General features: G+C 38.8%; 1 protein-coding gene across 1 annotated transcript in view; it reads right to left on the bottom strand.

Moving 5' to 3' along the window:
• Positions 1–16,760, bottom strand: part of LOC103601717 (protocadherin-23-like) — a 125,042-nt gene extending 108,282 nt beyond the window's left edge. Inside the window, 4 exon segments of the mRNA XM_008586139.1 lie at positions 3,826–3,861; positions 7,694–7,885; positions 8,397–8,642; positions 16,635–16,760. Of these exon segments, the coding sequence (XP_008584361.1) occupies positions 3,826–3,861; positions 7,694–7,885; positions 8,397–8,642; positions 16,635–16,760 (600 nt within the window).
• Between the last annotated feature and the right edge of the window lie 4,380 nt (positions 16,761–21,140).

Consider the following 21,140-nt stretch of genomic DNA (forward strand, 5'->3'; position numbering starts at 1 on the left):
AGTGAAACAGGGCTTCCCTGTGACAGGGCCGGGAAAGAATTGGTATCCTCAGGGGCACAGGCTGTTTTTAAACAGGGCAAGAAGATAAAGGAACGATCAGAGACCAGGCTGAGTTTTTAAGGGAGTTTGCCAAATGACAGACCATGAGGACATGGCAGCAGAGTCTGGAAGGGCAAAGAAGGTGAGCAGGAAACTGACTCCAATGAAGGGAGGAACCGAGCAGGTGGGAACGAGAATATGGATAATAACGGATGGCTGCGAGGCTTAAAATGTTAGGGATAAGAGTGAGGTAAAGTGGTATTTAAGACATTTCAGGATCAACTCTAGTAGTATATTAAAGAATCGTGAACCATCAGTTTGAAACATGGTCCAGACAATTTAGCTAGAAAACATGGAGCTACTGGGAGCTGCTCATTCCTGGAACAGGTGGAGGTGGAAATCAGTGAAATAACAAATAAAATAAGCCCTTGAATACTTCTTAAAAAGTGAGAACATATCTATTAAAATTAAAACAATGTGCTCTTTTACTAAGCAGGTTCGCTTCTTGGGATCAATCCGCATTATATACAAACCATGTAGCACAACTTCAATAGCCGACTTTTATCATAAACATGTACAATGGTGGAAAGTTAAATCAATTTACTTTCTATATTGCTGGTCTGACAAAATCCTCCCTTAAGCTTAGAGTGATGAGATAGAGTTGAAATAGCTTTATCTCAGGCACATATTTCAGCTACAGAATTCAAGATGTAACAGTATTTGATAAAGGAACCAAGAACATACATTGGGGAAAGGACAGTCTCTTCAATAAATGGTGCTGGGAAAATTAGACCTCTGTACACAGAAGAATGAAACTAGACCCCTATCTCTCATCATATAAAAAAAATCAACACATAATAGACTAAAGATGTAAATGCAAGATCCAAATCTATAAAACTTCTAGAAGAAAACACAGAGGAGACACTTCAGGACACAGGACTGGGCAAAGATTTTATGAATAAGGCTTCTAAAGCACAGACAACAAAAGCAAAAATAAACACATGGGATTATATCAAACTAAAAAGCTTCTGCATGTCAAAGGAAACAGTCACCAGAGTGAAAAGACAACCTGCAAAATGGGAGAAAATGTTTGCAAACTACGCATCTGACAAGGGATTGCTATCCAAAATATACAAAGAGCTCAAACAACTCAATAGTAGAAAAACAAATAACCCAATTAACAAATGGGCAAATGAGCTGAATAGACATCTCTCAAAAGAAGACATACAAATGGCCAATGGGTAAATGGAAAAAAATTGCTCAGCATCACTAATCATCAGAGAAATGAAAATCAAAACCACACTGAGATATCATCTCACCCCAGTTAGAGTGGCTATTATAAAAAAAGGCAGAAAATAACAAATGCTCACGAGGATGCAGAGAAAGGGGAACTCTTTTACATTGTTGGTGGGAATGCAAATTAATACAGCCATTATAGAAAACAGTACAGAGGTTTCTCAAACAACTACAGATAGAGCTATCGTATGATCCAGCAATCCCACTACTGTGTATATATCCAAAAGAAAACAGTAAGTCAAAGAGATACCTGCACTCCCATGCTTACCGCAGTTCTACTCACAATAGCCAAGAGTTGGAACCAACCTCAATGTCCATCAATGGATGATTGGATAAAGAAACTGTAGTATACATACACAATGTAATACTATTCAGTCATAAAAAAGAATGAAATTCTGCCATTTGCAGCAACATGGATAAGCTTGGAGAAAATTATGTGAAATAAACTAGGCACAAAAAGAGAAATACCATATGTTCTCACTCACGTGGAAGCCAAAAAATGTTTATCTCATAGAAGCAGAGATCAGAATAGTATTTACTAGGGACTAGTAAGGGGAGGTGAGATAGGAGGATCAAGAGACAGTGGTCAATAGATACAAAATTGTAGAAAGAGAGGAAGAATAAGATGTAGTGTGCAATAGCAACGTAGGGAGACTGCAGTCAACAACATAGTATTGTATACCTTCAAGCTGCTCGTTAGATGACGTTGAATGTTCCCAACACAAAGAGGTGACAAATGTTTGAGATGATGGTTATGCCAAATATCCTGACATGATCATTGCACACTGCATAAATGTACCCAAATATCACATCGTACTCCATAAATATAAACAATTACCATGGGAATTAAGAAATAATAAATTAAAAAGAAGAAAAATTTCAGAGACAGAAGTAGATTGGAGGTTTACAGAAACGGGTGGGGGAAGGAATAGTGAGAAGTTATTGCTTACTGGGTACAGAGTCTATGTTCAGGATGATGAAAAAATTTGGAAATAGCTAGAGGTAGCAGTCACACAGCACTGTGAATGTAATTAAGTCCACGCAATTGTATGTTTAAATATGCTTGAAATGGCAATCCTTATGTTATATATGTCTTACCACAATAAAAAATGGAGAAATAAAGAATTCAGTGTGTATGTAAAATAGAGAAAATGCTAATAAACATATACACCAAAAATGAAAGATCCACTTGGTGAAAATGAATGGGAAAAGAAACCAAGAAATTAGATAGAAGCATGGAATAATTAAATTACAGAGCTTTATTGTGAAAAACCACTTAATTGCCAATATAATCCAATTATTTGGTCCCATTATATAATTTTATTGCATCCTCACGGCTTCTGTGTATGAGATAAATAGCAGCAGCAGTAGCAGCAAAAATGGAATGCTTCAGAAGTAACACCAGGAGATAGAGCATGAGAAGTGATTTAGATAAAAAAAATACTTATAGTCATCACAAGGATAAATAGGGCAGTGGCAAAGAAGCCCAGAACGTCTAGGGTATTTTATAAGAAAGATTCTTCTACTGACAGATAGAAATCTGTTAATAACCAGCGGCAAATGGGTTCTTAGCAAATTTCCTTCCAAACAGCTTTCAGGACAATTATTAGAAAAAGAAAGGATCAGAGGAAAAACCATAGATTGTCAAGGTAATTATGTAAAGTTAAAGGACTTCTGTTAATGTGCATTAATAATAATAATAACATTAATTAATAATATTAATAATTAATAATAATGTGTTATTATTTTAAATAAATTCATTATGGCCTGGAATCCAACATCTTGAACCTAAAAATTTTGTCTGAGGTATTCTTTGGATGCAGTCTAGATTGTTTTCAGGGGCAGCTACTGAGTCATTACCAACACTGTTATTTTCATCTTTACCCATCTTTTTGATTATGTGTTTCTGAGGGACATAAGGTGCTAGTAGATTTTGCACAGAATAATTATGACAGATGCATGTTACCTGTAGAAACTCACAGTTTATCACAGAAGAAATTCATGAAGATTATAAAATCAACAGAATAAACATTGCACACTGGATAACTTTATATTTGTATGTATGTATTTATACATTTATATACGTGTGTGCACATACACACACATAAATACACACGAGTTGCTTGCTCTCTGAGCATTCTAAGGCAAACATGAGGAACACTGGAGGCAGTGTTAGGTCCAAACAGGGTGAAGGTTAGGAAGCTGTTAAAAGCCTATTATGAGGAGGGTATTGGGGGACTCTTCTAGAATCTGTCTTTTAAAATGCATCCCGTGAGGAGCTGCTTCCACGAGGGCTCCTGCATGCAACTCCCTCCCTGGGTCTCCATGTGACTTCATACTCACAAGATGGGCAAGAAGGAGAAGACGGCCACCAAAATGGAGACAGTGTTCAAGCATTCAGGGGAGGAGGAAACCTTGAAGCTCTGTTAACTGATTTCCAGACACTAGATGCTAAAAACACTCAGACTGTAGAAACATTGTGTTCCCCACCTTCAACAAGGTTAAAAGTGTCCCTCTCTGCTCATCCTCAGAACAATGAATTGGTCCTTTTCAGAAGCAAATATTTCAATGGCCAAAAAAAAAAAAAAAAACCCATTTATATAACAAGCTCCATATCTACAATATCAGCAAGGACACCTGGACTAAAGGCGAAATTCCCAATCCTCCCAGGTGCTGTGCTCTCAAGCTGTGGTGGTGCCTCAAAGCGACAGAAAACTGTGGGTCTTTGCAGGGGAGTGTGCTTTTCCTAATGGAGAGCAGTGCCACCACTACAAGGATCTCTGGGTCTGGCCTTTGGCCACCAGGACCTGAGAGCAAGTCAAATCAACTGTGGCTGCTTTAGGACAGAGTGGACATCGGATGGTAACTTGGAAGACACAGCTAATTCTTTTTGGTGGTTTCCACGAGAGTGCAAGTGTTTACCTCTGTCACAATGACACGTATACCTTTAACCAGAGCACATTCACGTCGAGCAAGCTGTCCATCGAAGGGGCTGGGCTCACACCCAGACTGGGCTGCCAAATGTCCACCACACTCCAGAGCAGCGTGAACATCTGTGGAGGCCACCGGAAGCAATAAAGAAAGATGGGGACTAACACTCCCTGCATTCAGATACGCTCCTTCTCTGAGGAAGGGGGAGAAGGCAGATGAGCGTGCACTGGGATTAAGGTCTGGTTTTTTGGTGGCTGTGGCCCTGAGTTGTCAGACGTGGCTCTTTGAGGGTGTCTGTGATGAGGAAGAGAGTCTGGAGGGCAACTTCTTTAATAACCTATACTTCCATGATGCCACAAGCACTGCTGGTTTGTAGGACAACTAAAGGAACCTAGGTCAGAGAAGAGACGATGTAGGCAAGGAAAAAAAGTGGAGCCCAAAGGGGATAGACACCACGTGGGAATGTGGGGAGGATGGCACTCAGGGGTCCCCGGAGATGGCCAAAGTGGTGGTCGCAGAGGATGGGGTGGAGATCACCGTTAAACGGTGCCCTCTGCCCCAGGCTGGGGGAAGGATGAAGACAGTTCTGAGGAAGCATGGCCTCTGATACAGCCGAGTCTCGCTCCAGCGCCATGCCGGCCACGCAGCACTGGCTGCTCTATGGTGCAAGTCTGAAATGGGACTGCCAGTTCTCCCTCCATGACATTTCATGTCTTGATCTCCACAAGACAGAAGAATGGAAGACTGTGGTGGAGATGGATGCAGAAACTCAAGTGCATCTGAAAGAAACAGACTCAGAAGAGGAGAGAGATGAAGTCGAGGATGCAGAAAGTGGAAATGAAGAGGAGGATGAGGAGGAAGAGTGGCCACTGGACATGGACTCACTGCTGAAACTTGAGCACTGTGGGGCGAAGCACGCCGGGGCTGATGCGGGGCCTAATGCAAAGGAGAAGCAAGTGCTGAAAGTCACCCACCTGTGCCAACACAAAAACTTCCTTTGGTGATTTGAGATGCTACACTGGGACAAATGTTAAACTGACTAGTGAATTCCCTCAGTATCACTGAGTATCATTTAAAATGAATTGGAGTAGTAACAAGGTAGCTGCAAAGATTTTCTTTGCAGGAATATATAAGTATACCAGGAATCCTGGTGAGTCCTTTGTCTTCCTCTTCATGGAGACTCTTCACCAGGGCAGGGTATCAACCAAGTCTTTACTTCCTGTGTTGAGATGCTTTGACATCTGCGGGCTTGCTGACCCTGGAGGGACTGCCTCTCCCAGGGTAGCCACTTCCTAGAGACAGTAAACAACTGGCCAGGAACTTGCTGTTCAAATGCAAACCAGCCATTCCAGAGCCCACACCCCCAACCACCTCCTTTATCAGGCTCTCGCACTATCCGCCTGCCCTAATCTCCTCAGGGTAGATACTAAACAGCTCCCAGTCTGTGCCAGAGCTAGGCTTAGGATGAGATCACCTGTAAAGGACGTTGAGACTTTGAATATGGAGAACACAGAGGAAGTACATTTTTATTCTAATAACATGGGAATATATTGTGCTTTTTTGGAGGGCTTTTCTTCCACAAAACAAGGAGTTTTTATTAAAAGGATGTTTTGATTCACCAAATATTATCAATCTAGAGATCATCTCTTCTTGGACTTTTAAAAATAAGCAAAAGCTGCCCACAAGTCAGTTTGCAAACATTTTCTTAGTTATCTTTAAAATAAAGTATCTTTTGGTTGGGGGAAAAATGCATCCTGTTTGTTCAGAATGGGAAAGCTTTATGGAGTGATGGTGTGGCTAAGATGCACTTGAACAATGCAATAGAGAAAAAAAGAAAGCATTCTTCATAAGGTAAGTCTGTAGATTAGGTTCAATACGGAAACAGAAGTAAGCGAGGGGGTTTAAATTAAATACCTGGGTTGATTTTTTTTTTTTTTTTTATTTCACTGCCAATGCTCCTAATCAATGTACTGCTTTGGGGGGTTAAAAATTTCTGGCATCAAATAATCTTATTTGTATAACAATAATTTCTTTGTGCACTATTACAGAATTATCTGAAACCAACTAATTAGAAACAGATGTTTGACTACTTCAGTATTGGATTTAAACTGGTTATTCAATTCTAGGGCCATTATAATTGTCTCAAAATCTATCAAGAATACACTTCTAAATCCTTGGATCACTAATTGTGTGTGCATATATTGGGCTTACATAGAATCCTGAAACTATATAGTAAGGCGTTGACAATAATCTAACTAAATAGATCATGGATATTTTATTAAATATAAATGACTTTATTTTCAAGTTAGCTTCTGTATGGTTATTCTTAATAAATATATTTAGACTCATTTTTTTCTTCAAGAGAGAAAGATTAGACCAGAGAGGCATTAGCATATCTATCTACATAAAGGAATAATATGCAGACAAAAAAGAAACAAGGAAAATCTGCAAAATATACTAAATGAAAAAGAAAGTCAAGTATCCAAAAGAAAATAAGTGAAAAAATCAAAGTGCAAAACAGTGTGTATAGAGTAGGCTATCTTTGCTGTAATTTAACAGAAATCAAATAAGTTGTTTTTAAAATGTATTTGGAAATGTAAATGATCAGGAATAGTCAAGGTAATCTTGAATAAGAACAAAGCTAAAATACACCACATACATCATAATGTATTAAAAAGGTGAAATATTTAAGAGAGTATGCTGCTAGCAATAAGGTAGACAAATAGGTCAAAAAGAGGGTGCCCACAAGTAGACACATGCGCGTACAGTGACATGATTCGTGATAACGGTGACACTCTGGTGCAGTAAGGAAAGAACGATACAAGACGCACACATATATCATCACCTAAGTGAACCCGCAACTAATCAAGTCTCTGGCTCTAAATGCTAGTTTATATGAAGAAAAGAAGGGACAGAAACACACATTAAATGAATCTCAAGGATGTAATCAGCAACATTCACATGTGGAGAATTTACAGGACGAATGACCTGATTTCTTAAAAAAAAGCCATAGGAGAAAAGGTCAGAGGAGAGCTGGCTGTTACAGATTGAAACTTAAGGGACATGTCAATCAAATCAATTTGTAGACTTATTTGGATCTTGATTTGAACAAACCAACTATTAAAAACCATGCTTAGATAATCCAGAAATTTTAACATAGAATGAATATTAGATGTTTTTAAAGAATTATTGTTAATGTACTGTAGTTATGTTTTTTAAAAGTCATTATCTGTTAGAGATATTATTGAATTATTTATGGATGAAATGATATAATTTCTGGTATTTGCTTCAAAAAAATCCAGCAAAAGGAAGAGGTGGTCATACATGAAACAAGTCCAGGCAATTGCTGGTCACCATTGGTACTCCATGATGTGTACACAGTGGTTCACTTGTAACTATGCTTGAAATTTCATACATGAAGACCTACCCCATCCTTAGCTTTCACCAGGAGATCATAGGTGGCTGGATCCCTTTCCCTGTCGATATCTTGAGAAACACAGATTCTCCCATCATGGGGGTCAATCCGGAATGATCGTGGTGCTTCATAGCTGTGGAATCCATCGTAAAGAAAATACTCAACAAAGCCATAGAGTCCTGCATCTGCATCAGAGGCTTTTACCTGTGAGACAGGAGGTTGATAGAAACGTTAGCATTACTTTCCAGTTAGTCATGAATTATTCTAATGATTTTCACAACCAATTATCCCTCAGAGTTATTCACAAAGCATAGGCCTTGGTTTTATGTCTCTCTCCTCTCTTGCCTTGGAGACAACTCCCCCTACACTTTCCTCCTTCCTTTGCAAGTTCACCTTTTCAGTCTCCTTTGCCCACACTCTTATACTTTCAGGTAATCTCTGAATGTTTGAGGTCCTTAGGGTTCAGTCCTGGGTTCTCTTGTCTTCTTATTCCTTTCACTATTCATATGTGATCTCAACCAACCCCAGGGTTTAAAAGCATCCATTTGGCTGACAACTTGACAACATGCCTGCTGATACTGTCTCATACTTAGGCCTTTGAATGATGGGGCTTGACACACCACCCCACCCTGTGAGAGCAGCCAGGGAAGGGCAAAAATATCAAGGCAGTAAATGGAACTATTACTAGAAATCCAGTCCCAACGACAGAATTCACCTGGAGTGTGAGATCTGAGTCCCCTGGGCCAGGTTTCCTTCTGGGAGTAAAATGCCAGTCAGGGCCCCGCCTGGCTGTGAAGACTGATACTGCACAATTCGCCCAGCGAGTGCATGGGGAACGAAGTTCAGCCCACGCTCTGCTTGCCAAAATAGGCGCACGGACATGGAGCTGTAGCTGCCCAGGGGAAAGGGCACCTTTTTCTTTGCCCATAAATACCGTTTGTTTTAGCAGCAGTCCTGTGCCCTGTAGAAAAGATGAAGCACCTGGAATTACGAAAGCATTTAACTTATTTATACTAACTGTGGGAGTCTTGAGCTCATAGACTCAATATAATACCTTTGATTTACAACCCAAATAATAGTAACAGCAAACATCTACATAGCACTTACAATAAAAGAAGCACTTTAAAGGAAGATCAACAGGAATAGAAAAAAAGAGGGAGAGAGGGAAGGAAAGGACAGAGGGAGGGAGGAAGGGAGGAGAGAAAGAAGGAAGGAAGGAAAGATGGATGGATGGAAGGAAGGAAGGAAGGAAGGAAGGAAGGGAAAGAAAGAAAGAGAGAGAGAGAGAGAGAGAGAGAGAGAGAGAGAGAGAAAGAAAGAAAGAAAGAAAGAAAGAAAGAAAGAAAGAAAGAAAGAAAGAAAGAAAGAAAGAAAGAAAGAAAGAAAGAAAAGAGAGAGAAAGAGAAAGGAAAAAATTACACTGTATGGAAGAGCTTAACATGTACTACATACTTAGAACTTCTAAGGTACTAATATCCATTTTACAGATCAGAAAAGTGAGGCTCAGAGATTTTGTGCAACTTGTCAAAGATCACATTGCTAATAAGGGTCAAAGCTGGGATTCATATCCAGGCAGCTGGCTCTGAGGTCATGCTCTTAAAGACCGTGCTGTGTACACTACCTCACAAATCTGAAGCCTTGCCATTTCATCCTTTATTTAATTGTCTATTTTTTTTCATTTGATGATACAGCCTTTTAAATTAATCTTCATTCTCATCTATTTCATATTCTTTGGCAAAATTATCCTGTGCAACCAGCTAACATATGTGTGAGTTATTCTTTTCATCAGATGGGCTGAACCAGGAAATCCACAAATTTTCTCACTACAAAGAACTGAACTCCAAATACATTTGTTTTATTCCATTCTGACAGCTGTTAATAATTTAGTAGCCTCAAGTCCCCAAAGACACCAAATATGTCCTCTAAAACAGTATGGCATTCTCAACAACTTTGGCTTGATTGGAAGACAAACGCAATCAACTTTAAATTCTACAACTCATTCTCAGCCTTTGATATAGCACATATTAACAAGTGATTTGGCTTATATAAAACAAGTTTCCTTACTTCCACTTTTAGGAGCTTTCTCCCATCTGGACTTCTGGCAAAGCAAAATAAAAGGAGTCAAAAGTGGGATAAGAGTACTGATCTCAATTTCTGTTAGCAGTTCAGGTTTTGAGTTTCAGAATCATAAAATAAGAATGTATTCCTGCCTGCTTTTACCCAACTCCCTAAAAATATTGACCTACTATCCCCTAACAACATGTTCCACCTACTAATATTGGTCTTAAATGCCTAGAATTAATTTGGCATCTTTATGAGGTTTATATTTACCAATATCCATTTACTGAACATATAAAATCCAGACAATTGGAATAATAGAAAATGAAAATGGCTTCGTCAAAGCTTCAAGAGGAAATCTTGATTAGTTAAGAAGCTCGGTGGGCTCTTTCTCCAGAGAGAGCTGCTTCAATCAAAGCAAGAGACACCTGGTCATAATCTACTATCACAATCTTACGGTGCTAATTTGGGATCTAGAGGAGATGGTGAAGGGATTTTACCCCTGAATCTACTCACAGAGCCACATGACAGCACTCTCAGTGCCATCCCTGTGTTCCTCCTCTTGATCTCAATCTACCTGTTTTAGACCGAGATGAATCTAATGATTTTTCCTTTAAACTTATGTGACCCAGAACTGTTCTCCCTGAATCCGATCTTTCACAAATGTAATGGAGATGTTATAAAAATGCAAACTATCAACATGATATTAACATGATTCTATTATTAGCTTTCTGAAATTTAAAGAATTTTTATCACTTCCCTTACATTAACATCTGTGCAAGGATTCCTCCCTATGAGTGTGTCATGGAGACAGGAGACAAATGGAGAACAGTGGCCCCTGAAAGCATGTTTCCATGTTTTCTGGATGTTCTGCAAGCGGGATGGATCTACCAGCATTCCCTACCAGAACAGCCCCCTGTATCTGAAAAGGTCTCCTCTCCGTCAACTGGGCAGCTTTATGGTGGGCCACATGTCTAGCCACTCACATCACCTAGACCCAACCCAGAAGGCACAGGGTGACATTGTGTTGACATTACCCTTTGCCTAATTCTAAGCAATAACACCATTTAATTAAGTGATGTTCTTAAAAAAGCCTCAGAGCTCAATTAAAAAAAGAAAGAAAAAAGAACAATCAAACAAAAAAGTCCTAGGAAAAAAATAACAGCACTTTAGATAAAATTTAAAATAAAAAAGCCCACTTAATTTTTTTTTTATTATAATTTCCAAAATTTCTACCATGAGCATATGGCAATTTGTCTGGAGAGACAATGTTATTGACACAACACACTCACACATAGAACTTCAAATAGAAAAGAAGAAAGGATAACCATGATATGAGTTTTTCCATTTGCAGTGCCCAGCCAAGCCCTGATCCTACAGCTAAAACGGGACTAGTCCATTCCAGTGGAAGTTGGGTTCAGCATCAGAGACAACAATGGATGCAAGTGTGCCATTCTCTGAACACAATGTGGCAAATTCACCAACAACTCATGTCTTCCCAAGTCTAATAGTCAACACTGGGTCCTAACATTCTGAATCCCTCTGCAGCCTTTCGCACAGCTATCATCTCCGTACTGAACACACTGACTGTAGGAACTAAATGGTGACCCCCCAAAAAGATATGTCCACACCCTAATCCCTAGAACCTGTGAATATTACTGTATGTGATACAAGAGTAACTATTGCCTTATATGGCAAAAGACGTGGTTAAGTTAGGGATGTAAAAGCAATGACAAGTGTCCCTATAAGAGAGAGGCAAAGGGAGATCTGCCAGACAGAAGAGGAGGGGGTATGTAACCACAGAGGCAGAGATTGAAGTGATGTGGCTACAAGCCAAGGAACCCGGCAGCCACCAGAAGCTGGCAGAGACAAAGAATGGATGCCCCCTTAGAGCCCCACAAGCGAGCAAAAACCTGCCAGATTTTAAGACTTCCAGGCTCCAGAATTGTGATAAACAGTAATTTCTGTTATCTGAAGTCACAAAATTCATGGTGATTTGTTACAGCAGCCCTAGGAAATGAATACACTCCCCGAGTGATCTGACCCAGGCCTATGGCGCTGAACCAACCTCTGTGCCAAGGACTCCCAACGCTGTATCTCCATTCTGCATTCCAGATTCATGCATTATCCTACTGCCAGCTAACATCTCCCAAGTGGCTGTATTAGTCCGTTTCTATTGCTTATAACAAAATACACAGGACTGGGTGATTTATAAAGAAAACAAAATTTATTTGCTTAGTTTCTGAGGCTGGAATGTCCAAAGTCCATGGAACACATCTCGGAATCCAAGTCCAGGGTATTGGTGGTGACTTCAGTGACTCAGGGCATCACATTGCAAAAATGGTGGAGCAGAGAGAACAGAGACCAACCTCCTCACTCACTCTCCTTTGAAAGCCCTCAGAACCACGCCCCGGACCCACCATTATAACCTATTCACTACCACATGGTCCTAGAATCTAATCACCTCTTCAAGGTTCCACCTTTCATTTACCATAATAGGATCTTCCACCTTCTTAACAGTCACGGTGGAGGCCAAGTTTCTAATATACAACACTTGGGGGACACAGTCCAAGCTTCAGTAAGTTTTGTGGGGGACATAATTCAATCTGCTACAGTGCCTACTGGCACCTCAAGTGTAACATGCTCAAAGTGAATTCCTGAGCCCCACCTTCACTCCATTCCCCAAATCTGCTACCTTCCCAGTCTTTTCAGCGAATGGCACCACCATTCACTTTCTGCTACAACAGCCAGAAAGACACAGTTCAAATGACACCAAATCACATTGCTCTCCTGCTCAGAACCTTTCAATGGCTTCCCATCATACCAAAGAAAGTCCAGCTCTTCAGTCTGACCCTTGGCTTCTTCTCTGACCTCATCTTCCCCTGCACACTCACTCCTCTTTGAACATGCTGGTCTCCTTGATGATCTTCTACCTGTCTTAGGGACTTTGCACTTGCTATTCTCTCTGCCTGGAAGGCTTTGGTATAACCTGTTCCTGATATTTTTCAAGTCTCTGTACAAATACCAACTAACCACACAGGCCTTTCCTGATTGCCCTAGCTATCACCCTCACCTCTGCCATATGCTTTCCTTTGCCCTGCCATGCTTTATTTGAAAGCACTTATCTCCACTCTATACTACATTACATATTTTTGTGTACTGATAATATGTGTTCCTCACTGGAATTTAAGCTTTAGAGCAAGCATTATACTTATCTTGCTCCCCACTGTATCTTTAGCACCCAGGACACTGGTGCCTGGTTCATAATGGGGGTGCTATAAATATTTGTTGCATGAATGAATGAATCTAATTTTCTGCATAGATGCAAGCGTGTTTAAGTAATAACCTTCATGACTATTCTCTCTATTTGACCTTTAGAGAAAACATATAAAAACAAGATGTTTCATAACACTTATCAAAACACTCATTGAGGAATAATTTTTTATTCCTAAAATGCAATCTATTTATCATCATAGAATAAAACTTATAAAGCCATCGAAATGCTGCAACTAAAATCAGCTAGGTAGAAGATGAAGTAAAAAACAGAACAAAACAAAACAAAACTACCTGAAGGCATGTGAAACTATTAAGAGAACAGAACTGTGTTTTTTTTTTATCTTTTAAAATGTATTTTCAGAGATGTTGATAGACCTATTAGATGAATAAACAATATATATCCTCAAGTTACAGCTCCCCCCAAAATGGTTATGATGACATGTTTTTATTGCCTTAATTAAGGAATAAAGTTAAGAAACCATTGATCCTAATAAATTATTGTACTTTCTCCCTACACCCAAAAAACAGCATAAGGAAATTTTGTCAAAGGAGACCAGTAAGATGGCAAAGAGCAGGGTGGGGGGTCGGTTGGGTAACTTGTCTTATGAGGTGTTTCAAAGCAAACAATGAAAACTGTGATCTATAAAAAGAATCGGCAGACATCAACATAACACAAAAGCAAGACTTGAAACAGATTCTGGTAAAACTAAATTTTTTGTATATTACAAAGGAAACCACCGAGAAATGTGGGTTTATCCACATAAATTACTAGAAAAATTAGCAAAATGCACAAGGAAAAAATTGTTTGATATTAACATCACACCAAAATAAATTCTACACAGATACATTAAATGTAAATAGTAAAATCATTTAAAGCACAGAAAATATACAGGGAAATATTTGGCTGATACTTATACTGGAAAGAAGTTTCAAAGCAAAAAGGAATTTGAAAACTAAAAGATGAACAAAAATTGCAAAGACAAAAGTCAATACAATGACTACATAACATTTAAAATTCCATTATGTCAAAAATATTATGCACACCAAAAAATTAAAGGCAAATTAAGTGTGATATCTACAACAAATACAGGTGGTCCCCAATTTATGATGGTTCGATTTATGATTTTTTGACTGATGGTGCAAAAGTAATACACATTCATTACAAACCATTCTATGAATTACACATACAACCATGAGATTACATGAGACTATTTAACACTTTATTATAAAATATATTTATGTTAAATTATTGTGCCCAACTGTGGGCTAATGTAAGTGTTCTGAGCACATTTTAAGGTAGGCTAGGCTAAGCTATAATATTCAATAGGTTAGGTGTATTCAATGCACTTTCGACTTATAATATTTTCACTTTATTGATGGGTTTATCAAGATATAACCCCATCATAAGCTGAAGAGCACCTGTCTAAAATATTCTATTTATGCCACACACAAAAAAATCCAACATATAGAATACAAACAAAAAGGAAATAAGCCAAATGTTAAGTGATTTAATGTGGTGAATAAATGATTTTTATGTTATACTCCATTCATTTGCTCCCAAATTTTCGAAAATAAAAATAATGTCATGGAAACAGTATTATGAAAAAGCAGGTGGTCACCAAAAAAGCCTGAAGATAAATTGCATTTGATAAGCATTTGCCATCTGTCTATTCAGCTGCTATGCGTATATCTTCGTAGCATCTCAGTCCTGAAAACTCACCACACTGAAGATGTGTAGGAGTGACAGGGCCTACAGCATTATTGGTTTCTAAACCAGAGGTGGGAAAACATTTTCTATAAAGGGCCGAATAGTAAATATTTTAGACTCTGCAGGCCATATAGCCTCCGTTACAACTATTCAACTCTACCTTTTTAGCATGAAAAAGCCATAGACAATATGTAAATGAATGGCTGTGTTCCAATAAAATTTTATTTATGAACAGTAAAATTTGGATTTCAGGTAATTTTCACTTGTCATTAAATATTATCTCTCTCTCTTTTTTCAATAATTTAAAAATGTGAAAACTCTTCTTAGCTCACAGGTGGTACAAAAACAGGCAGCAGGCCAGATCTGGCCATGTGCCATGGTTTGCCAACCCCTGATGTAGACATGAGACTAAATCTTTAGAAAAACAGAGTCAGCACTTCAGGTCCTGGTATACAACTTTGAAGTGACTTGAGTCCAGTGTACATCAGGGGCTCATTTGAATCCTGTGGCTGAGCTGGTCTTATAGGCAAGTTTTGTCCCCATTAATTGCTGCCTCTATGTTTTACTCCCACAGTAAAGAGAAAAGCTAAACTATATATTTTAAAAAAGGACCTAAACCATTTGATTTCAGGCCACAGCCAAGATGCATTCACTGAGTTAAATTTCTCTATCATGACTTTATATTTTACAAAAGTTTCATTTTAATAATGTTTTCCATTGGAAAAATTAAAATTCAAAACATTATTTGTTACATGATCCAATAACTCTTTTGTGAAGATTCTTTTACCTTTAGATTTAAATACACACACCCACACACACACCCCTAACAAAACAAAAAACCAAAAACCCTCCCAGTACCCACGGTACCTGCACTAAAAAGAATCAAAGGAAGTTTAAGTTAGAGGAGCATTCGAGTTGGCCCCCCCTCCGCAGCTGCATGGAATTCCTCCTTCCAGAGCTCTTCTGTACCAATGACACTGTTTCAGTGATGTCAAATCTTTCTTCACAGGTAATGTACTCATTTTTAAAAGAGTAACTAATTGATATTTATAGCATAAAAATGTAGGTTGCTGGTAGCTGATCCCCTGATTGGTGCTTTAAAAATCATTACCTGCCTTTGGTTTATTAACTTATTTCTGTGAACCCAACTAGGCTGTTGATACCCTTAATAATCTCATGGCAAAAGAATAGATAGAAATACTAGTAGCAACTGTAAGTGACTGGTTGACTCAGTACTAATGTTCAAAAATCAACTCACTATAATATCACTAAGTAATAATTCACGCACACACACACATACACACAGTAGTCCTAATTATACCTACATCATTGCTCACTTCCAGACACACCTGCAAACAGTTATGGCTCCGACTTCTACAAATTCTAACTACATGGGTTTCAAGTTCTCTTTTTAACTGTTTGTTATTGGCATTCTCAGTGTTAGTAACGAGCAAAATTCTCTTAGTTCTCATTCGTATCTATCATGTACAAGTTCTCTAATTGTTCAAGACAACCATTATTTTCAAATACTTTATACTCTTCATCACCAAACAATAACAGAATGAAGGGGAAACTATATTTCAAAGACAAATCAATCTTTAATGTTTTCCTAATATTCTCATAGGTATCTGGAAACAGAAAGACTTACACAACCCGAAAATTTTGTGCATCCAAAAATGAATTTGGATTACAAATACCATGTTTATCACAGATATTCACAATATCAAATATTGTAAATCCTTAAATGACCAATTCATGACAGGATCTTAGCTAGATATTTCCTCCAAGGTTTTATTTCCCTGAAGCTCAGACACAAATTCTTTGGCCAGAATAAACCTTATATGAGAACTGGCAGAAGAAATAGACTTATAAAAGTGGATACCCCATTTTTATTCTTTCTTTCTACCTCTAAGATTTCACAATAAGATTTGTTTTCATATATGCCTCATATACAGAGACATCAGTACTTCCAAACTGCTGCATAAACGTCTTTTCTTTTTCTGCATTCTCTGGTTTGATGATCTCATCCAGTCTCATGATTTTAAACACCTCCTATATGAGGACGGCCCCAACCTCGTATCTCCAGCATGAGCCGTTTCCCTGTACTCCAGATTCACATATAGAAGCACCTCCATGACTTGCCCACTAGGCATGTTTACAGGCATCTCATGTTCAACATGGCCAAAATAGAATTTTGATTTCTCCTCACTGACTTCCCCAAATCATTCATCTCAGTCTTTTCCAATAAAATGGCACCTCCATCCATCCCACAGCTCAAGTCAAAAACCTAGGAGTTACTATTCTATTCTTTCCCCTAACCTTGAGAAAAACTGACCAGCAAAATAGTTGTAGACTAGCTATGTCTCTCAGCCTAGAATGTGGAAGTTATAGAACAACACTGGGAGATCAAGTGAGATAGGTACAGGCAATTAAATGTGTGTAAAACACCAGACTTTAATAATTTAACTCTGATCCAAACTTCTTTCTTGTTTATATTGTTTATGCCTTTCAGATTGGGAAAGATGAAAATGTAGATCACATTTGGTGTTGATTATAAGACGTTCTCATTTTCGAGGAAAAAACTGGAAATTATACAAAAGGTCCATCAAAATGGAGTTGACTACTTTTATGGCTATACAGCAGAATAGTATGCATTTGTTGAAAAGAATAAAGCAGATCCAAGTATACCCACATAGAAAAATAACCAGTATATATTGTTGAGAATAAAAGTTGTAACGCCATGTAACTATAGTAAGACCCTATTTCCGAATTTAGAAAATAATATATGTGGTACAATGATCCTATTGCTTCTGAGCTTAGAGACTCAAAGAGCTAAGCAAAAAGAAGGGCTTTTATACTGATCTTCAAGAGACCAGGGCTTTTTAGCATACCCCCCATATACAGAGATGCCTGAACATTCCTTGGGTATTCCATGCTGTCCAGGTCGGATGACAGCTTTCTTCCTCACCTTCACCTTGGGGCTAAAATCATTCCTCCTCTACTCCAGAACCAAAAATGAGCAGATCAGGGAATTTAATTACTGATGCTGGGTTTGCAAGAGAAGACAAAGTTCTAATGGAGAAGGGGAAGAGTTAAAAAGAGTGAAGCAAAGGCGTGCTTCTCCAAGAGCGTGGTCATATACAAATGGGAATGAAAGTTGGGGCCAAAGGACAGGGCAAACGGGCAGCTCAGCTAGGCACCTCATCTGACTTTCAGCACCCTCATGACATCATATCGGTTGGACTGCACCACAAGAATCCAAAATAAAAGGTGATTTCACATGTTTTAGGGCTCTAGGTGTTCCCTAGCAGAGGAAGAATACCAGATACTGCTCGCCCTGCAGTTACCTATAGTCCTCCAATGTGACCAGCAGGAGGTGAAGGTCATGGGCCACATTGTACCACGGGACCTGATGAAAGGTAAAGCCCATTTCCTTTAGAACAATAGCCTAACTCAAGATAGAAGGCCATTGCACAAAGTTACATCAATGTTGCTATTTCCAGAGAAAATAAAAATCTGAATAATATACACCAAACTACTAACAGGTGTTCTCTCTTGGGGTGCAATCATGAGAAACGATCACTTTGTACATGATACGTTTTTGTAAAAAATGTTTTATACTGTGCATGCTTTACTTTATGTACAAAAAGCTCCCATGTTGTTTGATTGTTAAGGGCCACCCTTTACCCACTCTACCCACAAAGGAACACTGAAACCTCTGTGAAATCTTGAGGGGGAAGCTGGTTGTTGGATTATTTCCAAAAGACTCATGTTTAAGCATCTCCTCTTTGGGGAATGAATTTCATAATTAAGAATCATTTGACTTTTATCTTTTAGTTGTACCTGTCTTGTAAAGAGATATCCTAAGTTTATGCAGAAAGATCTTCCCAGTGGAAGGGTGCATTCCCAGATATAAACATGGACAGGTGTACTCTAAATCAAGGGCGACCCATGGGTTTGAAAACTTCTGCAAAAGACAAATAGTACGGAGGCATAGCTTAGAAGTCAACAATATAAACTTAAGGGCTGTGCATCACAGTGTGGACTCTGACTTAATCATAGTTAACCACTTCCGTTTTCACACCTGCAGAAGGATTGTATTCACAGTTGGCAAATGTTAAGGTTTGGAAATGCAGACTCAATTTAGCAGCTTTACTTTCCTGGGGGAAAGGAGCAGGCAGTGCACAAAGACCTAACTATGGAAGCGTGGACCATGTGTCTTTGCCTCCCTGCCTGTAGTACAATTGCTTTTACAGAACTGTGTATCTATTTAAGGGACTTCCTATTATATTTCAGTGTTCCCTTTCTAAAGACCGACAGGAAAAGAACTCTCTCAGGCTTCAGTGCCAGTGTTGCTTCTGCTGAGCAGCAAGAATGTTTCTAACTCAAGGACTGTATGAGTCTTATCACCCTGTTGAATCTGTACTAGCATTAATACATGTTCATGATCTTGTGGGATCTATTTCCAGGTACTAAATTCTACCTGACTTTATCTTACTGTTCCACTTCACTTTGCTTTTGCCCTGATTTCTTTCATTTTTTTTCTCATCTTGCTGAATTTGGGGTAGTTTTGTTAGCAGCTTTATATTATTTTTTAAGTAAGTGGAATATAAAATACATTAACTTAGTAAATATTATCCAATAGAAATGGATGTTACAAGCATACAGCTATATGATTAATACCTGACCAAGGAATGTAAGCACAGGAAGTGTTTTTAGGCCAGAGCAGACTAACAGATCACTCTACACATGCTGCTGAAAGGAACTGAGTGCAAAACCTATTCCTTGCAAGGTAGAGTCTCTACATGTTGACTGAAGTCCCCCTCATGTGGCTGTTCAATTGATCTCACAATGATCCAGGTCAACAATTAGCCCTGAAACCTTTTGGTTGAGGACAAAGACAATATGAGGATAATAAATGATTATTTTAAAAACAGTTTCTTCATATAATGGTTTAATCAGACATTTTATCTCATGGTGGCACATTCCATTGTCTTCCCATCCCAATGCCATGAGTGCTGCCTAAATGCTGGCTATGTCTAAAATATACTTTTAAGCTAAAAAGCAGTATTTTCCTCCCAATGTATCTCATTGAGTGTTTTATTACATCACACTCTAGTCTAAACTCCCCAGTTTTCCAGAAATGTTCCACCAGTCCCCTCTTTTACCATTTCAGCCCTGACTTGACATGCTGTTCTCCAGGACCCTGAAGTTAAAAAAGCCCCACCTCTCTACTCCCAACAGCATGCCCGGGGACTCCCAGAGTTAATTACATTATATCTTGACGGTGTCTCTACAAGGGTGAGGAGTGACTCTTAGGATGAACTTGTTTGTATTCTTGAGCTGGTATAACTCATTAAATAATAACATTTATGTATATGAACATTAATGATGCACATATGGAATAATTCCTTGGTTTCAGATACATCCACACCCGAGAATTTAAAAATCAATTTAAATAAGATTTATCATGCAGTTGATTGATAAAAACCAAAATTATATCCATCCATTGAAGTGATTCTCAAATCTGTAATCACAGGTAAATAGGTGGTGAAAAACAGAAAGGCGGGAGAGGATCCACTCATATTTCTCTTCTACTCTCCATACTGTTATTAATGAGGGGGTCAGAGTCAAAGAAGACCTCAGGGCCATCAATATCCAACTCCACGCCAGACTAATGCAGTGCAACAAATTTTGTTTTTGAAATGGAATGCACTTTAATCAGCACTATTCGGCAGGGGGATTATAGCTGGTTAAGCACAAGGCTCCTCTCAGGAGCCAGACTGACTTTGAACCCTGGTTTTATCTCTTGGCAGCTACATGGTCTTGGGCAGTAACTTAACTTCTCTGTACTTCAATTTTGTAAAAAGGGACTAACCCATCTCTAGGCATGTTTTCAGTTGCAAGTAACAGAAAACCCCACCCAAAATATCTTAAATAATAAGATCACTTATTAGTCCCCTTGTCAAGAAGTCTGGGGTTGGGGGGTGGAAGGGAGTATGCAGATCTGTACGTGATGGATGTCTTAATAGGAAACTTTCACAATCAGCCAAATCCCAAAGGACTACACACTGAGGATGAACCAAAATTAATAGGGTCCTTCTGAGGATTTTTAGCATGTCGTTCCATAGAACTCTAGCTCTTACCTCATTTTAGGTTAGTCCTAGGCTGTGGTCCCCAAAGCACCCGAGGAATTAAGCACTTACCTTTCTCTAGAAGGGTATCTTCAGGTCCAAATTATCCCTATAAAATTCAGCAGCTCAATAATCCCCTCAACATTCTGGAGTTTTTATAGCTCATTCCTTCCACTCCCTGACCATGCTTGGTGCATTGGCTTATTCTCTTGGGTTTGGTCCTCACATTGGGCCAAATTGCTGTTTGGTGCCATATGTCACTCGCCAATGACAATATCCAGAG

The sequence above is a fragment of the Galeopterus variegatus genome, unplaced genomic scaffold (assembly GCF_000696425.1).
Source record: "Galeopterus variegatus unplaced genomic scaffold, G_variegatus-3.0.2 Scaffold3850, whole genome shotgun sequence".
In the NCBI taxonomy this organism is placed as follows: Eukaryota; Metazoa; Chordata; class Mammalia; order Dermoptera; family Cynocephalidae; genus Galeopterus; species Galeopterus variegatus.